Source organism: Dermatophagoides farinae, chromosome 2 (genome assembly GCF_024713945.1).
Source record: "Dermatophagoides farinae isolate YC_2012a chromosome 2, ASM2471394v1, whole genome shotgun sequence".
Lineage (NCBI taxonomy): Eukaryota > Metazoa > Arthropoda > Arachnida > Sarcoptiformes > Pyroglyphidae > Dermatophagoides > Dermatophagoides farinae.
This window is the reverse complement of record NC_134678.1, coordinates 7,802,269-7,823,441: the sequence shown is the minus strand read 5'-3', so window position 1 is coordinate 7,823,441 and position 21,173 is coordinate 7,802,269. Positions and strand designations below refer to the sequence as shown.

The 21,173-nt window shown below is 30.0% G+C and overlaps 3 protein-coding genes across 16 annotated transcripts in view; all 3 read left to right on the top strand.

Moving 5' to 3' along the window:
* The window catches only part of pico (ras-associated and pleckstrin homology domains-containing protein pico), a 36,361-nt gene that overhangs the window by 4,527 nt on the left and 10,661 nt on the right, over positions 1-21,173 (top strand). The window contains exon 1 of one of the 14 annotated variants that reach the window (XM_075735646.1): positions 10,687-11,461. The exons of 3 other annotated variants lie outside the window; for them this stretch is intronic. The gene's annotated coding sequence lies outside the window, so the exon portion shown is untranslated. Of the gene's footprint in view, positions 1-10,686; positions 11,462-20,100; positions 20,372-20,447; positions 20,809-20,936; positions 20,959-21,173 lie in introns of those variants that run through there. 10 more of the 14 variants (XM_075735642.1, XM_075735635.1, XM_075735644.1 and 7 more) reach the window with 10 other exon arrangements.
* LOC124499127 (lipase 1) lies at positions 3,494-4,975 on the top strand. Its single transcript, XM_047063000.2, has 2 exons — positions 3,494-4,687; positions 4,774-4,975. The coding sequence occupies exons 1-2, from the start codon at positions 3,622-3,624 to the stop codon at positions 4,893-4,895; spliced, it is 1,188 nt and encodes a 395-aa protein (XP_046918956.2). The 5' UTR covers positions 3,494-3,621; the 3' UTR covers positions 4,896-4,975.
* LOC124492270 (uncharacterized) lies at positions 5,276-6,970 on the top strand. The gene is made up of 6 exons (XM_047055117.2): positions 5,276-5,953; positions 6,037-6,096; positions 6,141-6,179; positions 6,241-6,586; positions 6,663-6,752; positions 6,820-6,970. Exons 1-6 carry the CDS (start codon positions 5,319-5,321, stop codon positions 6,883-6,885), a joined length of 1,236 nt encoding a protein of 411 aa, XP_046911073.2. The 5' UTR covers positions 5,276-5,318; the 3' UTR covers positions 6,886-6,970.

Below are 21,173 nucleotides of genomic sequence, written 5' to 3'. Positions count from 1 at the left end.
GGTAATTCGCTTCTTTACAGTCCAATCCATGAAATAAAATTCAGGTTTTTATTGTCGACAATGCAATGCATGCACAGACACACACACACACAAAAACATACAATGTATCTGAATAAAGAATAAGAAAGTTTAATAAGAAAATTAATCTGTTTTTTTTCTCGCTTTGAATTTGGCGAATCGTTTGAAGTGTTTAGGCTCCAATCCAAGAAGAAGAAAAATTCATTCAACCATTACAAACACTTGCACATGATTCTTCTTAATGATGTCAAATAAATTATTTTCATTTGACTTTAAATGTGGATAGAGAGAACTGGCAATTCCATTAATTATTAATATTTGCTGGTGGAATTTTTTCCAAATGAACAAAAATCGATTTAATTTTGATCATTTCAATTTTAAATTCTTGCTAAAGAATTTGTTAATAAATTGATTCTTTGTTCTATATTTTAGTGCATTCCAAATGTTGTTTGAATTTCACAACTTTTTTTTCGACAACGAAAACAAAATTCATTTAAATTTCATTGAAAAAGTTGTTTTTTTCCATCAAAAATAAATTCAACACATAGCGACCAAGAATGAAATGTTTTATCATAGATAACGAGGCCATTAACCTAATTTAAACAATAATATCAACAACAACAACAGCGAAAAGTTCAATTCAAATAAAAATTCCTATCATTATCGTCAGAAAAACATTATTTTTATTACACATATAGCAGTAATAATAATGGAAAAAAATAAGTGAACATCAACTCGGAATGCGTTGCTTATTTACCATTCACAATAACAATTGTCACAAAGGACAATCAATTGGCCATATTGAATGTTTGGTTTAGATGAAGAAATCGTTTGATTCCTATGTCTTGATTATTACCTACACCAAAATTTTGTAGACATGTGACATCAATTTCTTTGTAAATTTAATACATGTTTTTTCCGTTATTTTTTCCCATTGAATTTTCAAAATTTAGTTTTTAAGATTTTCGTTCTTGGTTCTAGATTTCATTGATATTTGTGTGTATCTTACCTCAAACAATGGTTCAAGTAGAAAAAAATCGGCCAAACCCATGAAAAAAAGCGATATCGTTCTAACAGGAACGATCTGGTTTTTGTAAATAACGAAAGTAATAATTATACACAAGTTTCGACAATAACTTTTTCGTTTTTTTTTTGTTTCTCTTGTGATTATCATATCATTGATGATTTGCACATGATCGTTGATTTTCTCTTCTCCGATTCATTCAGAAATCTTAATCTTGTCTTTGTCAATCACATATTCTTGTAAAATTTAATCGATCAATATATATGGTCGTGGTGGTGGTGGTGTGAAATGCAAATACACGCGCGAACACGCACACACACACCTTGTTTGTTTGTTTCATTAGTCGAATTTTTCTGTTTTTTGATTATCATATCAGTGTTATATAGTATACAAACACACGTATTATGATTATAATAACAGGTAAACAATCCAATTATAGAATGAAACTGAAAACTTTTTCATTTTTGTTGATTTGATCAAACATTAACGATGGTGACTTATGGCCCATTTATATGTATATAAAGTGGGCGATGATTTTTTTCTTTTCTTTATTGTTATCTCAAGACAGGGCGATGCCTTTTTCTTTCTTTCTATTCTCCATCGATGATGATGATGATGATGATGTTTTTTTTCACATACATAATAACGATGTCAACAACAGCAAACACTTTTGCCTTTGACATTTTGACCTTTTTTTCCCTTGCTCTTCCTTTTCACATCATATACGAAAAAAAAATTTTTTTTTATAGCAAGAAATCGACAGAATCACCCAATCGAGAGATGATGTTTTTGTGTGTGTGTGTGTGTTCGACATTTGATGGTGGCCATATTTGGCATGTATTTATTTATGTATTAATTAAATAAATAAATAAATTGTTGAAAAGGAAGCGAAAAATTTACATAATACATCATCATCAGCAGCATCAATGAGTTTTGTTGACCGAATTATGATCCACAACGTTTATTTTTCGTCAATATTAGATATGTGAGTGTGTGTGTGTGTGTACTTTTCTCAAGTAGTTTTTTTCTTCTACCACCAAACAGGGATACCAACTTTCCATCAAATTTGTTTGGATGGCTCGCCGCATCACAACAACAAATCATATCACATTTCATATCTCTAATGAGTGGTGATTGGTGATGAAATGGCTAAATTTGGAAAAATTGATTTTTTTCTGATTTTTTTAAGTGGAAAATTGATTAATTAACCAATTTATAAATGATAAATTATGGCAAGAATTGATTTTCAGATGATTATCAGATTCTTTATTTGGCGCAAACATGGGGTTCTATGTTATGGGTGTGTCGTCCTAAATGAATGAATGGAGAAAAAGTCAGTTTGTCAGTCCACACTTGTTGACTTTTTATTTTTTTTTGTTGAATTTTTGTTCTATTTCGAACCACCATCACCACTTTTTTCCGAGGAAGGAATTGCTTGTATCTCTTCTTCATTGTGTGTATGATGAAAGAAAATAAATAAATAAATAAACTAGATTAACACAGCTGAATACACACACCATCAGGAAAAACATCGTGAGATATAAGACAAGTAACTTTGAAAAAAACGAAAAAGAATCAATAATAATAAAAAAAACCTTGAAACTTTTTGCTAGAGTAAATAAAAATCAATGTCGTCGTCGTCGTCATTTCGACGTTGTCAACCCGATATACCTAAATAATGATGATGATGATGATCCGGTAAGACGGGTAAAAAAATAAAATTTTCATGAAAATAAACTTTCTGTGTGTGTGTTTGTGTTTATCGCGATAAGATAACGGATCAGGTCGAATCCCCGATTTTTTTCGAAAAACAGAGATAGGGAGAAAAACTTTGAGAAACACAATTTTTTTCTTTCGACCTTGAATTTAGTAGTTTACATAAACATTTCATGATAAAAATCATTTTTTTTTTTTTTTTGGTAAAAAAATGATTTTTTCAATCGATTTGATTGATTTTTGATTATCGATTAATGATTCGTTGCAAAAAATAGAAAAAAACAAAATTTCAATTGAAAAAGGTCAATTACATTGAATTGTGACATCCGCCGGATAGAATTGATTTTTTTTTTTTTTTTTTTGATAAATTTATGAAAGGTCATTATCAATGTTTGCGTGTTTGTGTATACAATTTGAAATGCTTTCCGCTGTTGATAAAGATGTTGACATAATCATCATCATTATGATAATGATGATGATGGTCATCGATCTGCGAAAATCTACCCACACACACACACAGTCATCAATGATGTTGGTCATTTATTTTCCACTCATTTTTAATGATAAATGATTTAGATCATGAATTCAAAACAAAACAAAGCTAAAAATAAAAAATATGCAGGTAGTGTGTGTATGACACGTAACATTTCAATTTCACAATTACTACTACGTGGACAATTTTCATGATAAAAATGTTCATTTTGTTAATAATAATCATCAGGATGAATTGTCACTTGATTAGTGTCTCAATCATCATTATCGTTGATTTGATTTTTGTATTATCGATCGAATTGGTTGATAATGATAAAAAAGATGTCTATTATACTCTCACCATATTGGCGAATATCCCACAAACAATTCGTATGAATGGTTTTGACAGTGAAAACCATACAGTTATCACTAATGATGGTTATCGTTTGCAATTATATCGGATCGTAAATCCATATCGATTATCCAATAAAATTGGCTATCCAATTCTATTGTTTAATGGTCTAACAGAATCACCACAGAAATATATCTCTACAACCAATGGTTGGTTTAATCGAACCACTGGTATTTATACTGAATATGATAATCAATTTGAAAATCGGCTTGAAATTGATTGTCGTTCCGATCGATTGCCACCTATTCGATTTGGTCGTAATATAGCATTCACATTGGCTGCTTGTGGATTTGATGTTTGGCTCACAAATGTACGTGATAATATTCATGAAGCATCACATTTACGATTTAATATTGATGATTCAAGATATTGGAATATAACATTGGATCATTATACGTTGGATGCAATGGCAAATATTGATTATGTTCGACGGGAAAATATTAAACGATCCACGACAACAGTCGGCATTGTATGCTATTCACTTAGTTGTTTATCAATATTTCAATTGATGAGCATCGATGAAAAATATAATGATTTAATTCGGCCATTATTTCTACTTGCACCAAATATCTATATGCGATCAATGCTTTCATTACCAATAATTTTCCTTGGGTCATTAGAACCAGTATTTCGCAACATTCCACAATCAACAGTAGATGTTGTACCAATTCTGCCATATTTGGCTAATCAATTAGAAAAAAATGAATTTCTTCGTATTATGTACATGTTTTCATTGATGTTACTGGCTGGTTCTAATAATCACGAATTTATTCCTGAAAATTTATATCGATTAATGGCACATTTTCCCAATACTGTTTCATTGCAAGTATTCTCTCACATTGGACAACGTTATTCAAATCACAGTGATCATCATCTTTATCGTTTTGATTATGGATCAAAAGAAAATCTAAATGTTTATGGAACACTAAAACCACCATATTATGATCTGAATGAAATTACCAATCAATGTATGATATTGTGGCATGGATCCAGTGATTTAATTTCCGATGATAATGATATCGAACGTTTACAACAAGATTTATCGGGTATGATTGTTTTTCCATCATCACAATTGATTTTTTTTATTTTCTAATTGTGAAATTTTTTTTTTTTTTTTTTGGAAAAAATTTAGTTAAATTCCTCGAAATATTTCATAATGACTATTCACATTTAGATTTCGTCAATGGTCGTACAGTCAATATGACTGTCGTGAAACCTATGGTTGAGATTCTATTTCGTCTTGGTTATCATTGATTTTCATTCGTACATTTATTCATCAATAAATCAATCATTTTTGATTTAATAAAAATAAAAAGAAAGGTTTTCGAAAGAAATTTTGTTTTTATTTTGAAAATTTTCTTGAAGAAGTACATTTAAATTTTTTCGTTACATTCGTGACATTTATTCATTTATTTTTATTTTCCATTTACTCGTGAGCACACAACGGCAATAGAAGTGAAGAAATTTCACTTTTTTTAAATTGATTTTCATTTCGTCTTTTTTTTTGTTATTCATAAGCACACACAAGTTGCAAAACTGTAATAATTGTGTCCAGGTTTTTCTTGTGCAAAACTTTTTCGCAATTGAAACAATTTCTTGGTGAATAGTGTTTGGAATCTGTTATGATTTTCATTATTTTTGTTTGATAAGAAACAAAAATCCGAATCCACATCCAAAATGCGATTAGATACTGCTGTACGAATAGTGAATTATCCAATCACTAAAATGTTATTGAAAAACAATATTGGCTATATTGACAAGTTGAAAAAATCTCGATTGAAAATTTTGTTGCAAAAATCATCAATATCTGATGATGATCAACAGCAGCAGCAACAGCAGGATCAGCAGCAGCAGCAGCGGCCATATCAACGATTTTGTAATCTACAATTCTGGTTACAATCATTCATTTTTCTTTTTTGGCTTATTCGTGGCATTGTCATTCTGTTGATTAGCGATGGTTCTGTTTCGGCAACAATATTAGGATCGGTATTTAATTTACTCAAAATTGTTCGTATCTATCCTGAATTGGTTGCATTCCATTTTGCAATCAAAGATTTTCTATGTCATCTGATCATTTATGGCCGCTATAAACGTTTTCGTTTCTATCAATGTATCATTGCTTATTGTCATCAGATTTATAATCCATATCTGAATGATGAACAAAATAATCTGATCAAACAATCGTATATTGATACGATACGACTTTATCTGGATGAGAAAAAACTGACGGAAATTTGTTTATTTATAAAAGAACGTTTTCATGGACATTGTCATATCGTTTGTGGCACGACGGTCATTATTGGCATAACAGGATGTTTGGTATTTTTTGCCATCAATCCAATGGATAATAATTTTCACCTATTTGGTCATTCATATATGTTGTATTGCATTGTATAATCTATTCTATCCTGGTTTTTGTTCCATATGGTCATATTATGGTTTTATGTGGACTAGTAATTTATTGACATATTTTTGCATTGTATGTCAAATACTAAAAGCAAAATCAATACAAAATGAAAAACAAATGAAAAATTTCAAGTAAGTCTTTCTGTTGTTCTTGATGGATTTATATTCTTGTTTTTATTATATGGTAATAATTTAGAAAATTTTCATCATCCAAAATTCGTTCACATTTATTGGCTCAATCGGATCTGTTTGATGAAATTCGTACCATGAATGAATTTTGGCGTTCATATCTATCGATCACCATCACTGTTTATATTATATTGAGTTGTCTTTCGCTTTATATTGTTGCATTGACCAATGTATTGTTATCGATGAAAATATTTTTCATTGCTATTTTCATACAGCCGATTGCCATCATTTTGTTGTTAACATTAACATCGGCTAATTTATGTTTCAAAATATTTCAACTACATAAACGTTATTATACAATGCTTGCCTCGTTGCATTCTGTGCGCCATGTAAATCGATGGAAATTTAAGGTTTGATTTGTGATGAATAAGAATAGAAAACAAAAAAAATTCTTTCGTTTTGTTTTGTTTTGTTTTGTTTGTGCAGTTAATGTCTTCATTGGAAATAATCAATAGTAAAACAACAGGATTTACATTGAATAATCAGGTTATGATTGATTATAAAGCAATAGGAATGGTGAGTGATTATCGATTAACACAATTCTTATAAACTATAATATTATTTCTGAACAAAAAAAATCAAGGTCATCGCTAATACAACAACATTATTCATTTTGGTTGCTCAAAATTTGAAAAATAATCAACAATAGAAAAAACCACATTGACATCATTAATTGTTGCCGAAATTCGATAATCAATCATTGATACATGCGGTATTGATCAAATCAAATTGAAAATCTATAATACACAACTACACACCAACGATATTGTAATCCAATAAATAGAGAGAGAGAGAGAGTTGTTCAAATACAATTATTGAATATCGAAAAGCGGAAATGAAAATGCAATTTTTTTTCTCATTCCATTCTGAAAACAAAATTAAAATTGACAATCAACTGGAAATGATTTCCGTGAATTGTATGCATGTGTGTCTGTGTGTGTGTGTGTGTTTAACTCAATTGAATTGTATGTTTTATACATCATGATTTTGTGTAGGTGTGTGTTTGTGTGTGTGTGTGTGAAATTGATCAATCAAAAACAATTCGATAATCGATCAATCCTGATTGTTTGTTTATCTAGTAGTATAGTAGTAGAGAAATTATGATTGAAAATGACACCAGAAAAAAATGGTTGAAATTTCATTACATTTTTTTTCTTTTCGATAATCAGAAAGATGATTGTTTTTTTTCTGTTTGTTTGTTCTGCAATTTATTTTGATACATAGAACATTTTTTGTTCATTCTCAGTTGGTCCAATTGGAAACGAACAAACAAACAAACAAAAAGATAAACATTTATCATCATTGACTTGTCTTTTCACATACACACACAATCGCTTCCACTTCCGTCATTGCAAAAAAAAATGAAAATTTAAAACACACACCAATTTGAATTGATGTTTTACTTGAATTTTTTTTTCTGATCAATCAGATGAAAAATTGATTTCAATTTTCACCATTAAATTTCATGTGGATTGCAAACACAACATTTCGTTTTTTTTTTGATTGTTTTTTACCCATTTTTCAATTTATTAATCGAAATCAATTTTTTGGATTGTGTGAAATTGAATATTTCCAATTGCAATCATTCTATATTGGTATTGGCGTGGATAATGATAAATTGCTAAAAACATAAATCACAATTCATTCGATAAGTGTGAAACAACATGCTAGAATGAAGATCTAAAAACAAAAAAGAAAAATTGGACTACATGGTCAAAGGTCATCAGTTTTCTCAAACATTCATAAAGAATGTATCGCAAACACAACACTGACTGACAAGCTAGAGAAACGAGAAATCCATGGCGACTTCTTAGCATTTTTTTTTTGTTTTCATTTAGTTCTCTCTTTACATTTGGTTTGGTTAGTGGGGTGATTACGTGATTGGAAAATGTGGCACTGATGAATGAATGAACATTTAGAACCAAATTCAATTTGGATATACAAAACACACACACACAGCGAAAAAAACAAATCAACAAAAACATTCAGCTAAATAATCGCTGTATATAAAAGTGAAGTTTATTTTCTCCACATCCAAATAAACAGAATGTGTTGGATGTCGAATTTTGAGATCTCCGTGTGAACCAAAGATTCTATCTTGTCGTTTAGTTTCGTTGGTAAACATTCATGGATTCTAGACTCTTTCTCTCGTTTCTCACTGCAATCTGGAACAATCCATGATGATGTCATGATTACAATGAGCTTCATGATTGCATAACGAAGGATTCAACGAAGCAGACCAAAAAATTGACTTGAATAAATGAATCGAACCAAACAAAAGAGAAAGAGAGAGAGAGAGAACATTAACTAGCGAATTTTACGCTTGAATTGTGTTGATTCTTTTTCACCGAGATAAAAACGACATTCATATCAATTCTGGTTTTCTATTCCAGAAGAAATTCAATGCTGCTGCTGCTGCTGCTGATAAAGCCTTCATTTGCCATTGTTGATCATCTCATCATTATCTCACTGATTGATTGAATGCGATGAAAAAATTAATTTTTTATTCTAAAAATTTTTTTCCACCTTGAATGATGTATGGTTCATTTTTCATCTTGACGACGAGGGTCATTGCTTGTTTTTTTTTGCCACAAAAAAAGAGACACGCGCCAGGTGTTCGAACAAATTCTAATCAAAAGAAAAAATCTAATTTCTGTATCTTTTTTTTCAATTTACAATCCACATAGATGGATGGATAGATAGATTTTTTTTTCTTTACCACAGATTGCACTCGTATGTGTAACCATATGACATGACACGACATGAATTAGGCTGGCTATCGGTTTTCGATGTATGTCTGTTGTGTTTCTCATTTAAACATTTATGACCTAGTGGCAGGTTCCAATAACGACAGACAGTATAAGTAAGCAGAGTACTCGAACTTATTAGAAAAAAATCCTTTTTTTGTTATCTGAATTTTTAAAAGTTTCTTCCATGTCAATATTGTGTGTATGCACATGTCTGGGCAAAAGGTCCAAGTGCGTTATAAACCTAGAGGACCTGAATTAGTTTGTCTTTATGGCCCACTCGAACAAACTTTGTCGGTATACCGTCAAGACAAAGGATTTTTGAAGAATAAAGAAAGCAGCAACAGCAAAAAAAAACACGTGGCCAACTTGTGACCAATACCATTTATATATGTGCATGGAAAATACTATGGACATCTGTTTTACATTTACCGAAAAACATTGCAATGTCCACATGTTATGTCTATTTTTTTTACTGTTGTTAACACCACCACCGAATGCTCTGTTATATTAAATTTCATTTTTTTCAATTTTCATGTAAATGAAAAAAAACACGTTAAATACAAATATCTTGACATATGGCAGCTGTCCCGAATTCATTATGGCACGTGTTTGTCTTTGTCTTGTTTTCCTACGTCAAAAACATTCTTTTTGTTGTTGTTGATTATAACGGATAAGAAAATGTTTCTGGCAAAAATGAAAAAAAGGGGCGAAAAGGAATTTGGCGTTTTTTTCACACATTGATAGCGATGATTACTTGGTGTTAATCCCTTTTTTTGTTTTTTTTTGGGCATCCATTCATTCATTTTAATATACATCTAACGTGTCAAATGTGTTCTTGTTAATTTTACAAACATTAAACAAACGTGAACTTATATTATTCTTGATAATGGTCTTTTCTGGTTCGCAAAAATTCAATGTCTAAATGTCAATTTTGATTAACTTTACCATACTATAGTAGTAGTAGTGGGTAGTGAAACACACAAATAAACAAAGTTAATCATTCTATAGACAGTCAAATGTAATGTTTACAAGAATCAGTGATCGAACCATATTAGCCACGAAAAAAAGATGTGCTTCGGTTATGATGATGATGATGATGATGGATTCCAATCACAAACCAATTGAACTTAAAAAGATTTTTAAATAGATTTCAAGTGGTATATATCATATATAAATGATCATTTTTTTGTTGAGATGTTTGAAAGTCCTTTTTTTCAGACTTTTGTAAAGTGAACCATGATACAATTTTTAGCATCTTTCTCTCTCGATGAATGATTGTGGTTCATTGTTCAATTGGCTTCAAACTTTTTTTTTCTATAGATCCACAAACGTGCGCGGTTCGTTTGAGGACATGGTGCATGCGCTCAAGTGAATAATAACAATGAATGGATCCAGAAAATGTGTCCAAATATGGTATAGTAAATTTTAAATTTCGCGCCAATTTTTTTTTTGCTGATCCAAATGGTGGCTCCACCTCCTCTATTTTCTTTTTCCGTTTCTGTTGTTTTGTTTTGATGTCTGTGTGTGTGTGTTTGGTCGGTTGGTTGGTTGGTTGGTTGTTTTCTATCTAAATGCTTGCAAAGCTACGAAAGTTTCTGACTATGTTTTTGTCCATTTCGTAAAACTTTGCTTCTGCCTTTCTTGTTCTCTTTCTCTCTCTTTATGTGGTTGTGACTGTGGAACTGGATACAACACACATCACAGCCACAAAATTCAAACTGCTTGATCGTGTATTTTGTAATGGCTTGCTCCGAACAACAGCCAACCAAGCCAGCATTCGTCATTTGATCTTCGTTTGGATCGTGTATCGTTCAGCTTTTTTTTCGTGCTAATTTTCTTTCGTTCTCTTTTTGTGTATCTGTGTTTTCAACCTTCACACACAAATCTATTCATCTTATGATATGGATCTATTTTATTCCAATATTGAAATGTTGTAAAAAAACCAGCTGTTGGTTCACTGTGTTTTTGTTGTTCAGGGCGTTTATTGTTGTTGTTGTTGATTGTTTGGCCGGTTTTTAGCTGTTATTGTTGTTGTTATTTTCATTCAATTTCATCATTATTATCGAGCCAATAATTTCCGTTTCCAAAATGAAAATTCAACATGTTTTTAATAGTTTTGTGTTTCCAATGAATGAATATGTCACATTGTGAATTCGTTGTGTACAAAAATCTTGGAAAAAACCTTGCTGCTGCTAAATAGTGTTTCTCTGTGTATCTGTACTCTGTTCACTCATCATTATCATCCAACATCAATCACAATATTGGAAATGAAATTTTTTTTCAATTAGAAAATGTCAACCTAGATACATGTGTATCTGTGTGTGACATTTATGTGTCCATTTGTTTACACTGTGTTATGTATATAGATTTCCTATATTCTTCATCACCTTTATCAAACAAACTTACCTTAGATTAAATTTTTTTTTTGATCTAAATCACTCGTCGTCGTCGTTAATTGATCAGCTCACAATTCAGGTAAAATAAATGATCGAGAAAGAATTTTTATTTTTTATTTTTGAAATTAGATTAATCTCCAACTGATGTTGACGAAATGAAAAGACTTATAAGGAAGATTTTTGAAGCATTGCCACCACCATTACCACCACACCTAATGGTTGTTTTATTGCGTTCATTTTTCTACTTTTGCATTATTGAAAATGTTTAGATTTTTTTTCGAAATCCAATTTGACTTTCTTTTTGGTCGTTAATAATAGGAGTTTTCATTTTTTTTATGCTGAAAATTTTAAACTTTATTTTCCCATTGAAAATGTGTTTTATTTATTGCACTTGAAATTTGATGATGATTATCGTTTTTTTTCCTACATATGAAATATGAATACATACATATGATGAATGTTTGTGTCAAATATCCTTGATGGATTTGATTTGGTGATTCGATTATCGATTTGATTTGATTCGATTTGATTGTTGTTGCTGTTCATATGTATGTATGTTAGATGTAGATAATAGACATTTGAAAATGATAGATAAAAATCAACAAACAAAGCAAACAAAAGTTATTCTTGGCCACCACCACCACCACCATCATCATTTTAATAATGTTTTTTTTCCCCAGTGAAAACCTTAACCCTTTTTTTTAATACACAATGTGTCTCGGTTTCTTTGTGTGTTCAATGGATGGCCAATTTGCAACTATATATTTTTTTTATATTCCATTCAGATGTCCATTTGTTTGTTATATATGGTCATTGGTCATCATCGATGGATCGCATATCGCATTCATTATAAGATATATGAAATGGACACAAAAGAGATTATTACTTATTCATTTAGTGGCCATAATGTTGTTTATTATTAGCTTAATGTCAATTATTATTATCATCTCTTAACGGCACACATGTGATTGACAATTTTATTATATTTTCAAGCTCATCATTCTTCATTAACTTTGTTTTTTTTTTCTGTATTAGCCACCATTATTATATGTCTCTGGTCAATGACATTATAGATCAGATGAGATGTAGGAAAAAAAGGAATGGTATATGCTCTCATTGTTTGAACAACAATGTTGAATCGATCGATTGATGATATTTACACACACGCACAAACATAAAGCATATGAACATTTTTTTCGAGTTTTTTTTCAAAAAAAAAAAAAAATTTTTTTGTCTTTGTTTTTGATGAATGATGACACACACACACATATTAAATGGTTGATTCATGTTTTTTCATTATTTACTTTTGCCTTTTTTTACCATTTTTGTAGAATTTTGTTAAATTTTCTCCGTTACAAATGTTGTTTATTTATTTATTTTTTAAAGTCATTTTATGAAAAAGGGAGCCACAAAGAAATTGATTCCAATCGAAAGAGTTGAGTATTCATTTGGTATGAATGATTGATGTGGCCATGTTTGATGAATCCTACGCAAAATGGCAAATTTTTTTTGTTTTTATTCGAAAAGATAACTGTAACATATTCGGTAATGTTTTTCTTTTTTTTCAAAAATGAAGATTTTTTTTTCTTCACGCCTTTTACATTATTTATTGAATCCAAGTGTGTGTGTGTGTGTGTGGGCATCGCACTTATATATGGGCCATAAAAGCAGATTTTCATCATTTTCTACATTTGATCCAATTTGATTTTTTTTTGTTTTGTTTTGATTGACACTTTTCATCATTAGCCATAATCATCACCGATCGTCATTATCAAATGACATCATCATCAGGGGTGTTTTCAGCGAATTTTTTTTTCTTGTAAATGTTGTGTTAATTGGGAAACGCCTGCCACTTGAACCTTGAAACTTTGTCTACACACAGCGATAATCTAGTATTTCATAAAGATTACCATCATCGTCGTATAAGACACACACACACACACACAATGTCGATTATTATTGTTGATAACAACTTCCTGTATCTGTTACTTTCGTTTTTCTTTTGATAAAGTTTCAAGAATCAACTTTTCTTCTTTTTTTTTGTTGGAAAACCGATGCCAAAACACAATGAAAATTACAACTTTTTTTTCTTTATGTTAATAAGTTTTTTTTGTTTCGTTTCAAGGAGCCAAGGATCATCATCATCATTATATTTCTTTCTCCAATATGTTTCCTTTGTGTGGCTTGTTTGTTTCATTTCATTTTAGCCAAAAAACAAAAATTGATCATCATCGCCATTTGCATAATATATTTTTTGTTGTTTTATTGAAATCTTCATTTTGTTTGATCAGTGCATGTGTGTGTATGTTATGGTCAAATATCTACAAACAACGATGCTATTGTCATGGATGCGGTCAATACGATTTTTTGTTGTTGTTGTTGTTGTTGAATGAACAAAAAATTTCAATTTATCAATTCAAATCTTTTTAAATCGATTGATTTTTTATTGAAATGATGATCGAACAACAACATCGACAACAGCGATATTATTGAGATATATCACGATTTTTTTTATTATTTATCATCAAAAATGGACAGCGAACATAATTTTCAATTGATCGCGATTCAAATTTCAATAGTACAATATTGATTGATTGGTAATCGAATACTTTTCTTTCCATTTTCCAAATTTATCAAAAAAACAAAATGTATCCATTGAGCCGATCCATTATTCAACAGCGATCACAACAATTTGACCTTTTTTTTACGATGATGATCAAATGAAATTTTTATTGATTATCGATCACACACACACAAATGAATAAATAAACAGGAAGTATGTGTCTGTGTGTGTGTGTGTTTTATTTATTTATTTATGAACATCACTGACGATGATGATCAATTCAAAAGAAAGAAAACCGCATTCAATTGCGGTTTTCTTTCTTTTTTTTTCATTATTGATCGAGTCTAATTGAACCAGAAAAAAAAATTTGTAATGAAAAATTCATTGAATTAATGAATGTTCTCATTTGGCTTTTTTCATTAATTAATAATGAATAAATTCTACCGACAATCCATGATATCATGTCATCTGCGTACGGTCAATGGTGATAAATACCGTTTTTTTTCGGTCACATTTAACATTTATCTATCACATGATGTGATGTGAATTTTTTTTTCTCGAGTTCATTCATCTTGAATAAGGACGTCGTATTTTTGTTTGTGTATGTGTGTGACAAGTTTCTTCATCCATTCGTGAATATATTTTTTTTCCATCATCACCATCTTTGTATAATAATAATGGACAAACAACAATGATGTGTCGTGCAAATGGAGGAAAAAAAATTGTTGAAATTTTTTATTATGAAAAAAAAAATTTGTATTCAGGCGACAGCTTGAAATCGTGTGTGTGTTTGGTGTTTTTTTTTCATGGTAAAAAACTGTGAATTTTTTTTTTGTTTCTTTGAAAATTTAAACGTTAAACGATCCAGGATCAAAAGTATTTTTTTTTTGTTTCAAATTGAATAAAAGTTGACCATCATCATCATCATCATCATAATTCAAATGTATGTTTTTTTTGTGTTCGAATAATTCTCTAGATCACATTTGGAATTATAATGACGATGATGATGATGATGAAAAAAAAGCCTCAAACCAAACCAAAACGAAAACAAAAATAGCGCTCTCTATTTTAATAAAATGATGGTGGTGGTCCATTAACATGAGGATCATTGCTCCGGTTTATTTATTACTAACGTCTCTCTATGTCAATGTTTATTTTCGATAATCTTTTATTGATTTCATTTATAGGGTATATATAGATTCTCCGGGTGTGTGTGTGTGTGTGTTTGTATTGGAATTTTTTTTCTTCAAAATAGGAATGAAATCTTATTATTTTCTTGTGTGTGTGTGATCCAACCAGATGTGTCACCATTTTTTCCTAATACTTTTCCATTCCATTGGGTTTTTTTTTTGCCAGAATCAAATGATGATGGTTATGAGATGTTTTAATAATAATGAGAATCAATGTAATTTTGTTCCATTTGTATCAAAATGCAACATCACCACATCTGCTGCTTGTGTATATATAAATACATTGTATATTTGAATGGATGATTTCTTCTCTTGGGCCTTATGTATATTAATGTCTTGTGCGTTTTTTTTGTCTTGTTGTGTTTTTGTTTTTCCATGCTAATGGATTGGACTTGGAGATGATCATTTATTTAGGCTAATCAGGTTTAAGGTTTGTAATGGACTTGTAATTGGAATTTTTCTCAAATGGATTCATTTCAGCATTTATGAAATGTATAATGGATATAATCTTTTCATTTCGATAATTGTAATCATCTCATTGATTTAAAGCCAATTATTATCATGCGAAAAAGATTTATATTTCGTGATTTATAATTATTATTATTAATTAATCAATTATTTAATCTCCACTATTCGCTAATAACTTAGGTTTGGCCACTTTTTTTTTGATTTATAATTATTGATTGATTGATCGACTAGATTTGATTCGTTTGATTATCTTGTTTGATTTTTTGAATGGTCCAACAAAAAAAAATGATCCTATTATCTTTCATTGATAAATTAAGGGCGGTCATTTCAACAAAAAAAACCATCGTTTGTGGTGGTGACGGTTTTTCTTATTTTGTGGTTGGTTCCAAAACATTTTTCATTCAATTTAGTTGTTGTTGTTGTTGTTGGGCGTTGTTGTTGCATCAAAAATGCCTCAAGGCAATCAAGGTTCGACAATGGGAGAAAAAATGAAATTCATTCACCCGGCCACACATGAAAAAAAAATTGAAAATTATGAAAATTGAATTGAATTTAATTGAATTTCCAAAATTTTCTCATAAAACTTTCTGTCGTGGTTGTTACAAGTGATGTTTCTCATGAATGAAATGCAAAAAATGAAGACTTTTAGTTTTTTACAAAGCCTTTGGCGTTACACATTACTAACTATTGCTATTTTTTTTGCCTATTTGTTTTATATTAAATTTAATTTTTTTTAGCTGTTGTTGTTGTTTCTGTTTCTGTTTATCCCATTGATGCCAAAAATCGATTTGATTTCGATTTTTAATGTGAGAATTCAATATTTGAACCATATGACGGAAATTTAATAAAATCGTTTTCCACCTCAAGTAGAGATTCTTTTTGTTGTTGTTGTTGTTGTTTTTGTTCTCAAAATAATCTATATATTTGTGTCTCCTTTGTTGTTGATTGTTGGTTTGGGTTTGGTTCGACCATTTTTATATACGATATGATAATGATGATGATTATCCAACTAAATAGATTTATCCTGCCTTCGTTATCATCATGAGTTGTTTTTGTTGCTGTTGTTGAATTGTTGGCTTAAAATTATCGAATTTTTTTTTTTGTTGTTGTAAACAGAAAGTTACTATTTTTTTTATATATATAAAAATAACAAGCCATCATCTTGTATATATTCCCAGATGGTCATATAATTCGTCCAATGACTATAGTTACTATTAACTAATTGTCGTCATATATATATATAACCACTGACTATAATAATCATCATTATCATTAATGGTTATGTCATGACTATTATGATTATATTATTATTGTGAACGAACGAGACACACACACACTTACGTTATATGATTATTATAACCTAGTGACCAAATAAATAAAAAAAAGTCACATCATCATTATCATTGTTGTTGTTGCAAAATAAAATTGTTCTTTGAAAATTTCACTAGAAAAAAAAATTCAAAGATTCATCGAGAAGCCATTTTTTCATTCACTTGCTCGATTCTTGAATACTTTCCAAGAATCGATGACTAATATACAACAATAACGAGGCAATATTTCTACTATTCTGGTATCCATTATTTCAAAATGATAAATGTTATGATGATGATGATGATGATGATGTTACATAATGATGTTTTCGAATATGTATGACGTGATAGAAAGCGAAAAAAAACAAGAAGATGCAATCGATATTTGATGTGGAGATATGGCTTCTTGTTGTTCTGTTCTGGATCAAGTTATAATATAAATTTGGCAAAAACAAAGAATTTTTTATTTCTCGAAAATCAACCATAAACCATGCAATAACGTGATGGCATTTTTTTTCTGTGTGTGTATATGTGTATGCATTGTTGTGTCTATATATATATAAATTGAAAGTTTGCAAAAAGCAAAAAGTTACTATTTATGTGTATCTCACTAGTATTTACTGGTTTTTCCCATATATTCCTCATCATCATCATCATCATGAGAAAAGCCGTGTCTTTCTTTTCCCGATTTTTGAAAAAAAAATTGGATGACTCATCGCTGCGGATATTTTTTCGGAAATATATAATGAAATGAAATGACAAAACATGCCAAATGTGTGTGTGCGTGTGTGGATATTTTTTTCAGTCCCCATTCCAATACGCATCTCTAGTTGGCGCCTAGGAAATTAATGGTTGTTGTATACCAAAAAAAAAAAAAAATTTATTGTTAGTCGTTAGCCTAGAAACAAAAGAAAAAAAACTAGAATCGTGTTTCTTTTTTTTGGAACAATCAAAATGAACTTGGACTATTATGCATTTGGTTTTCTGTTTCAATCATTTAGATTTCAGCATTTTTTTTGCATGCCATTTCATTATTGAATCGATTGTTTCATGGTAAAAAATATTTAAGGAATTTTTTTTCTTTTCCACAACTTTTTTCTCATTTCTAGAGAGATTCCACATTGGTTTGTTTTAAAGTCAAGTTTCTTTCTCTCTCTTTGGTTGATTTTTATCAATAGAGTCATAATGATTTGAATCGAATGTCCTTCAGTTTTAGTTTCAAACACGCTCTTGTGCCTTTCAAATGATTTTACTAATTATCTATGGTGCTTCAAAACAACAACGACAACAAAATTCTTTTCATAGTTTAATAGCCGATCAAATATTGGCAATTTTTTTCTTTTTTTTCCATATGGACCGATTTTGACAACGACAAATTCATATAATGTGTTTATTCATATAAATTGTATTTCAAAATGAATGAATCAGGCAGGCCACATGGTCAAAGTTCATGATGAAAACATTGAATCAATTCTATTGTACACACGCTCACACACACAAACACAAACCATAATGATAATTGTCCAATTTTTCCTGTGAATGGCCATGATCACGAACTATTGCGTGGTTGCAGTGTTGTTGATGGTTGTGTTTATCACATTTCATCATTACAATGGATAAAATTGATTTTTTTTTTTTTTTTTTTTGGTTCTCTCCAATTCTTTTCATCGATTCGATATTAAACCACGCGATCCATTTGTGAATTGTAATGCCAAACACGTATCTGATAGCCATAATAATAGAAAATAAAGGAAATTAAATGATCCGAAATCAAAATCAATCAATTATGATGATGATAATTCTGTGATTCGATCATTTCTTTTTTTCTTGAAATTACATAATCATTTCAAGCAAATTTTTCCATTTGAATTGTGTGTAATATATATTTTTTTTTTGGCCAGAAACAAATGTGACTTGTACGGTGGTGGTTCTGGTTTATATCAAAAAAAAAACGAAATGAAAAAAAAATAATCTGAATGAAGAGCAAGAGTTTTTTGAAAGGCCATAAACCTCTGACGAAAAAAAAAATCACTGCATGAACTTAGAACGGTTGGTTCGATGGATGGATGAACAAGATATGGCTTTGCATAATGATCATGATGATCATTGCAAACATTTTGATTTTTTTGTCAACATGATCATGATGATGATGATGATTGAAATTTTCTGAAAACTGAAAAAAATGACTATTTTTTCCTCGTCATTAAGAAAAAATGGTAAAATTTTTACTATTTTTAGTTTCATGGTCAATGGTGTGCTTGCTTGCTTGCTTATTTTTTTCAATTCACTTCAAATGGATCAGCCTGTTTTTGTGTGATATATGGTGGGTAACATTCATGCAAAACATTTTGGCTGATTCATCACAATGACACCAAACATTAGTTTCATTCCAATTTCTGTCAGATCGTCCATTCTCATCCATTCACAGAGAGAACAAAACTGTCACCAGAACTTTCTATTCAATGTTGATTTATAAAACTTGATGATGATTAGTATATCCTTTCAGTTTTTTTTTGTGTGACAAGTTGCATCCATTTCAAATGTATTTTTACTACGAAAAATCAATGGGAAATGTATTTTTATTCTTTCATTTCAAATAATTTATTGCCATCGATGATTATTCCATGGAATTTCAATTTTCAATCCGAATTAGATTCGCTATGACAATAATAATAATGTAATTCGATATGACATTGTTTGTTTCTCAAGAGAAAACGTATACGTTAGTGTTTTTATCCACAATCAATCGATTTATTGATTTATTAAAGCTTTTTTTTCAATGAATTTCCGTTTGAATATATTCATTGATTACATTGAGAAAAAGTATCGTTGTTGATAATTTCGGGCGTTGATTTTATTTCATTTCATTGATAATATTTATGTATTTACACAATGACCAATGTTTGACATATGAACGTTTATCATGAAATTCTCAATCCGTTTTTTTTTGTCAACGTTTTTTTTTTTTTTTTTCTGATTTCATTTCATCATTCCATAATAAATAATAAGATAAGATATTGCAATATTTTTATCATATAAACAATGATAATAATAAATACTTGGGAAAATGGCCCGTCTGTGTTTGTCTTTGACGCATACATATCACTCTTTTTTTTTATCTTTCAACGTCTCTATGGTGACACTGGTTTTATATGACGTGTCGATCGTCGCCAACAACAAGTGGTCCAATACATACGTTTCTATTTGTGCTCTATGCGTGGGTGTTTATTTTTTGTGTGCCGTTGTCATTTTTTTTCTTGATTTTGTTTTTTTTTGTCAGGCAAAAAAAACTTGTTTGCTTGATGTCTTTTTTTTTGTTTTGTTTGGTTTCATTTGGCTGAATGGTTAAATAGCTGAATTGTTGTTGATGGATGAATGTATTATTCACATAGGATTTTTTTCTCCATTGTTCTTTACCAGTTTGTTTGTCAACATCAATTTACCAAAAGAAAAACCAGGTAAATATTTATTGCTGCTTATCAAATATGTAACCTCTGCCTGTCTGTGTGTGTGTGTGTGTGTATAATAACCCTTGAAATTTCACCTGACAAACAAACAACCGCGGTGTTTAGATGAACGATTAGAGATGATGGTTGTGCTATGGTAAACCAGTTGACATTTATCTATGATTTGTATGTGTGTGTAATCCATCTTTAGTCTACCTTTGTCTGCTTGCTTGATATATTTTGCTTTTTTTTACCATCCATCCATCCATTTCATTTCATTTCATTACAAAAATTCTGCTTGTGCCCAAAAACAACATTAACATTTCTCAAAATATTGAACAAAATCATCATCATCATCATTGTTGTCGTTTCTTTTTTTTCCGTTTTTTCGACCATTTTGATGAAAACATTCATCATCATCATTTTTTTTGAATGTTATGTTGCTGTGTGTATGTGTATTTGAAACTTTTTTTCCGTTTTGTTTTTCAAATTGCCAAAACTTCCTGTTTTTTTTTCGTTGTTGTTGTTGTTGTTCTTTCTTTTGCTGTTTGATTTTCCAGTTATCTTTCAGCTGTCATCTTTCTCTCTGGCCAAATATGGTTGTGTTTCTTTTTCATCGTTTTTTTGTGTTGTTAATTGTGATGATGATGATGATGAATCTAGATGATGTTCATGAACTATTTAACTTGACCGATTCATTTGGATATATTCGATATTTGATGACATCGATAATTCATTGTGTTTTGGTGACTACGCCATCTTTTGGCCACAAACATTTGACATGTTGTTCTGAATTTGGAACAGTGAAACAGTT

Excerpts from the sequence above, each read along its gene's own strand:
- LOC124499127 (XM_047063000.2), top strand. The coding sequence starts at position 3,622 with ATGAATGGTTTTGACAGTGAAAACCATACAGTTATCACTAATGATGGT. Across the intron at positions 4,688-4,773 it reads TTTACAACAAGATTTATCGG|TTAAATTCCTCGAAATATTT; the intron begins GTATGATTGTTT and ends GAAAAAATTTAG.
- LOC124492270 (XM_047055117.2), top strand. The coding sequence starts at position 5,319 with ATGCGATTAGATACTGCTGTACGAATAGTGAATTATCCAATCACTAAA. Across the intron at positions 6,180-6,240 it reads AAACAAATGAAAAATTTCAA|TAGAAAATTTTCATCATCCA; the intron begins GTAAGTCTTTCT and ends ATGGTAATAATT. Across the intron at positions 6,753-6,819 it reads ATTATAAAGCAATAGGAATG|GTCATCGCTAATACAACAAC; the intron begins GTGAGTGATTAT and ends AAAAAAATCAAG.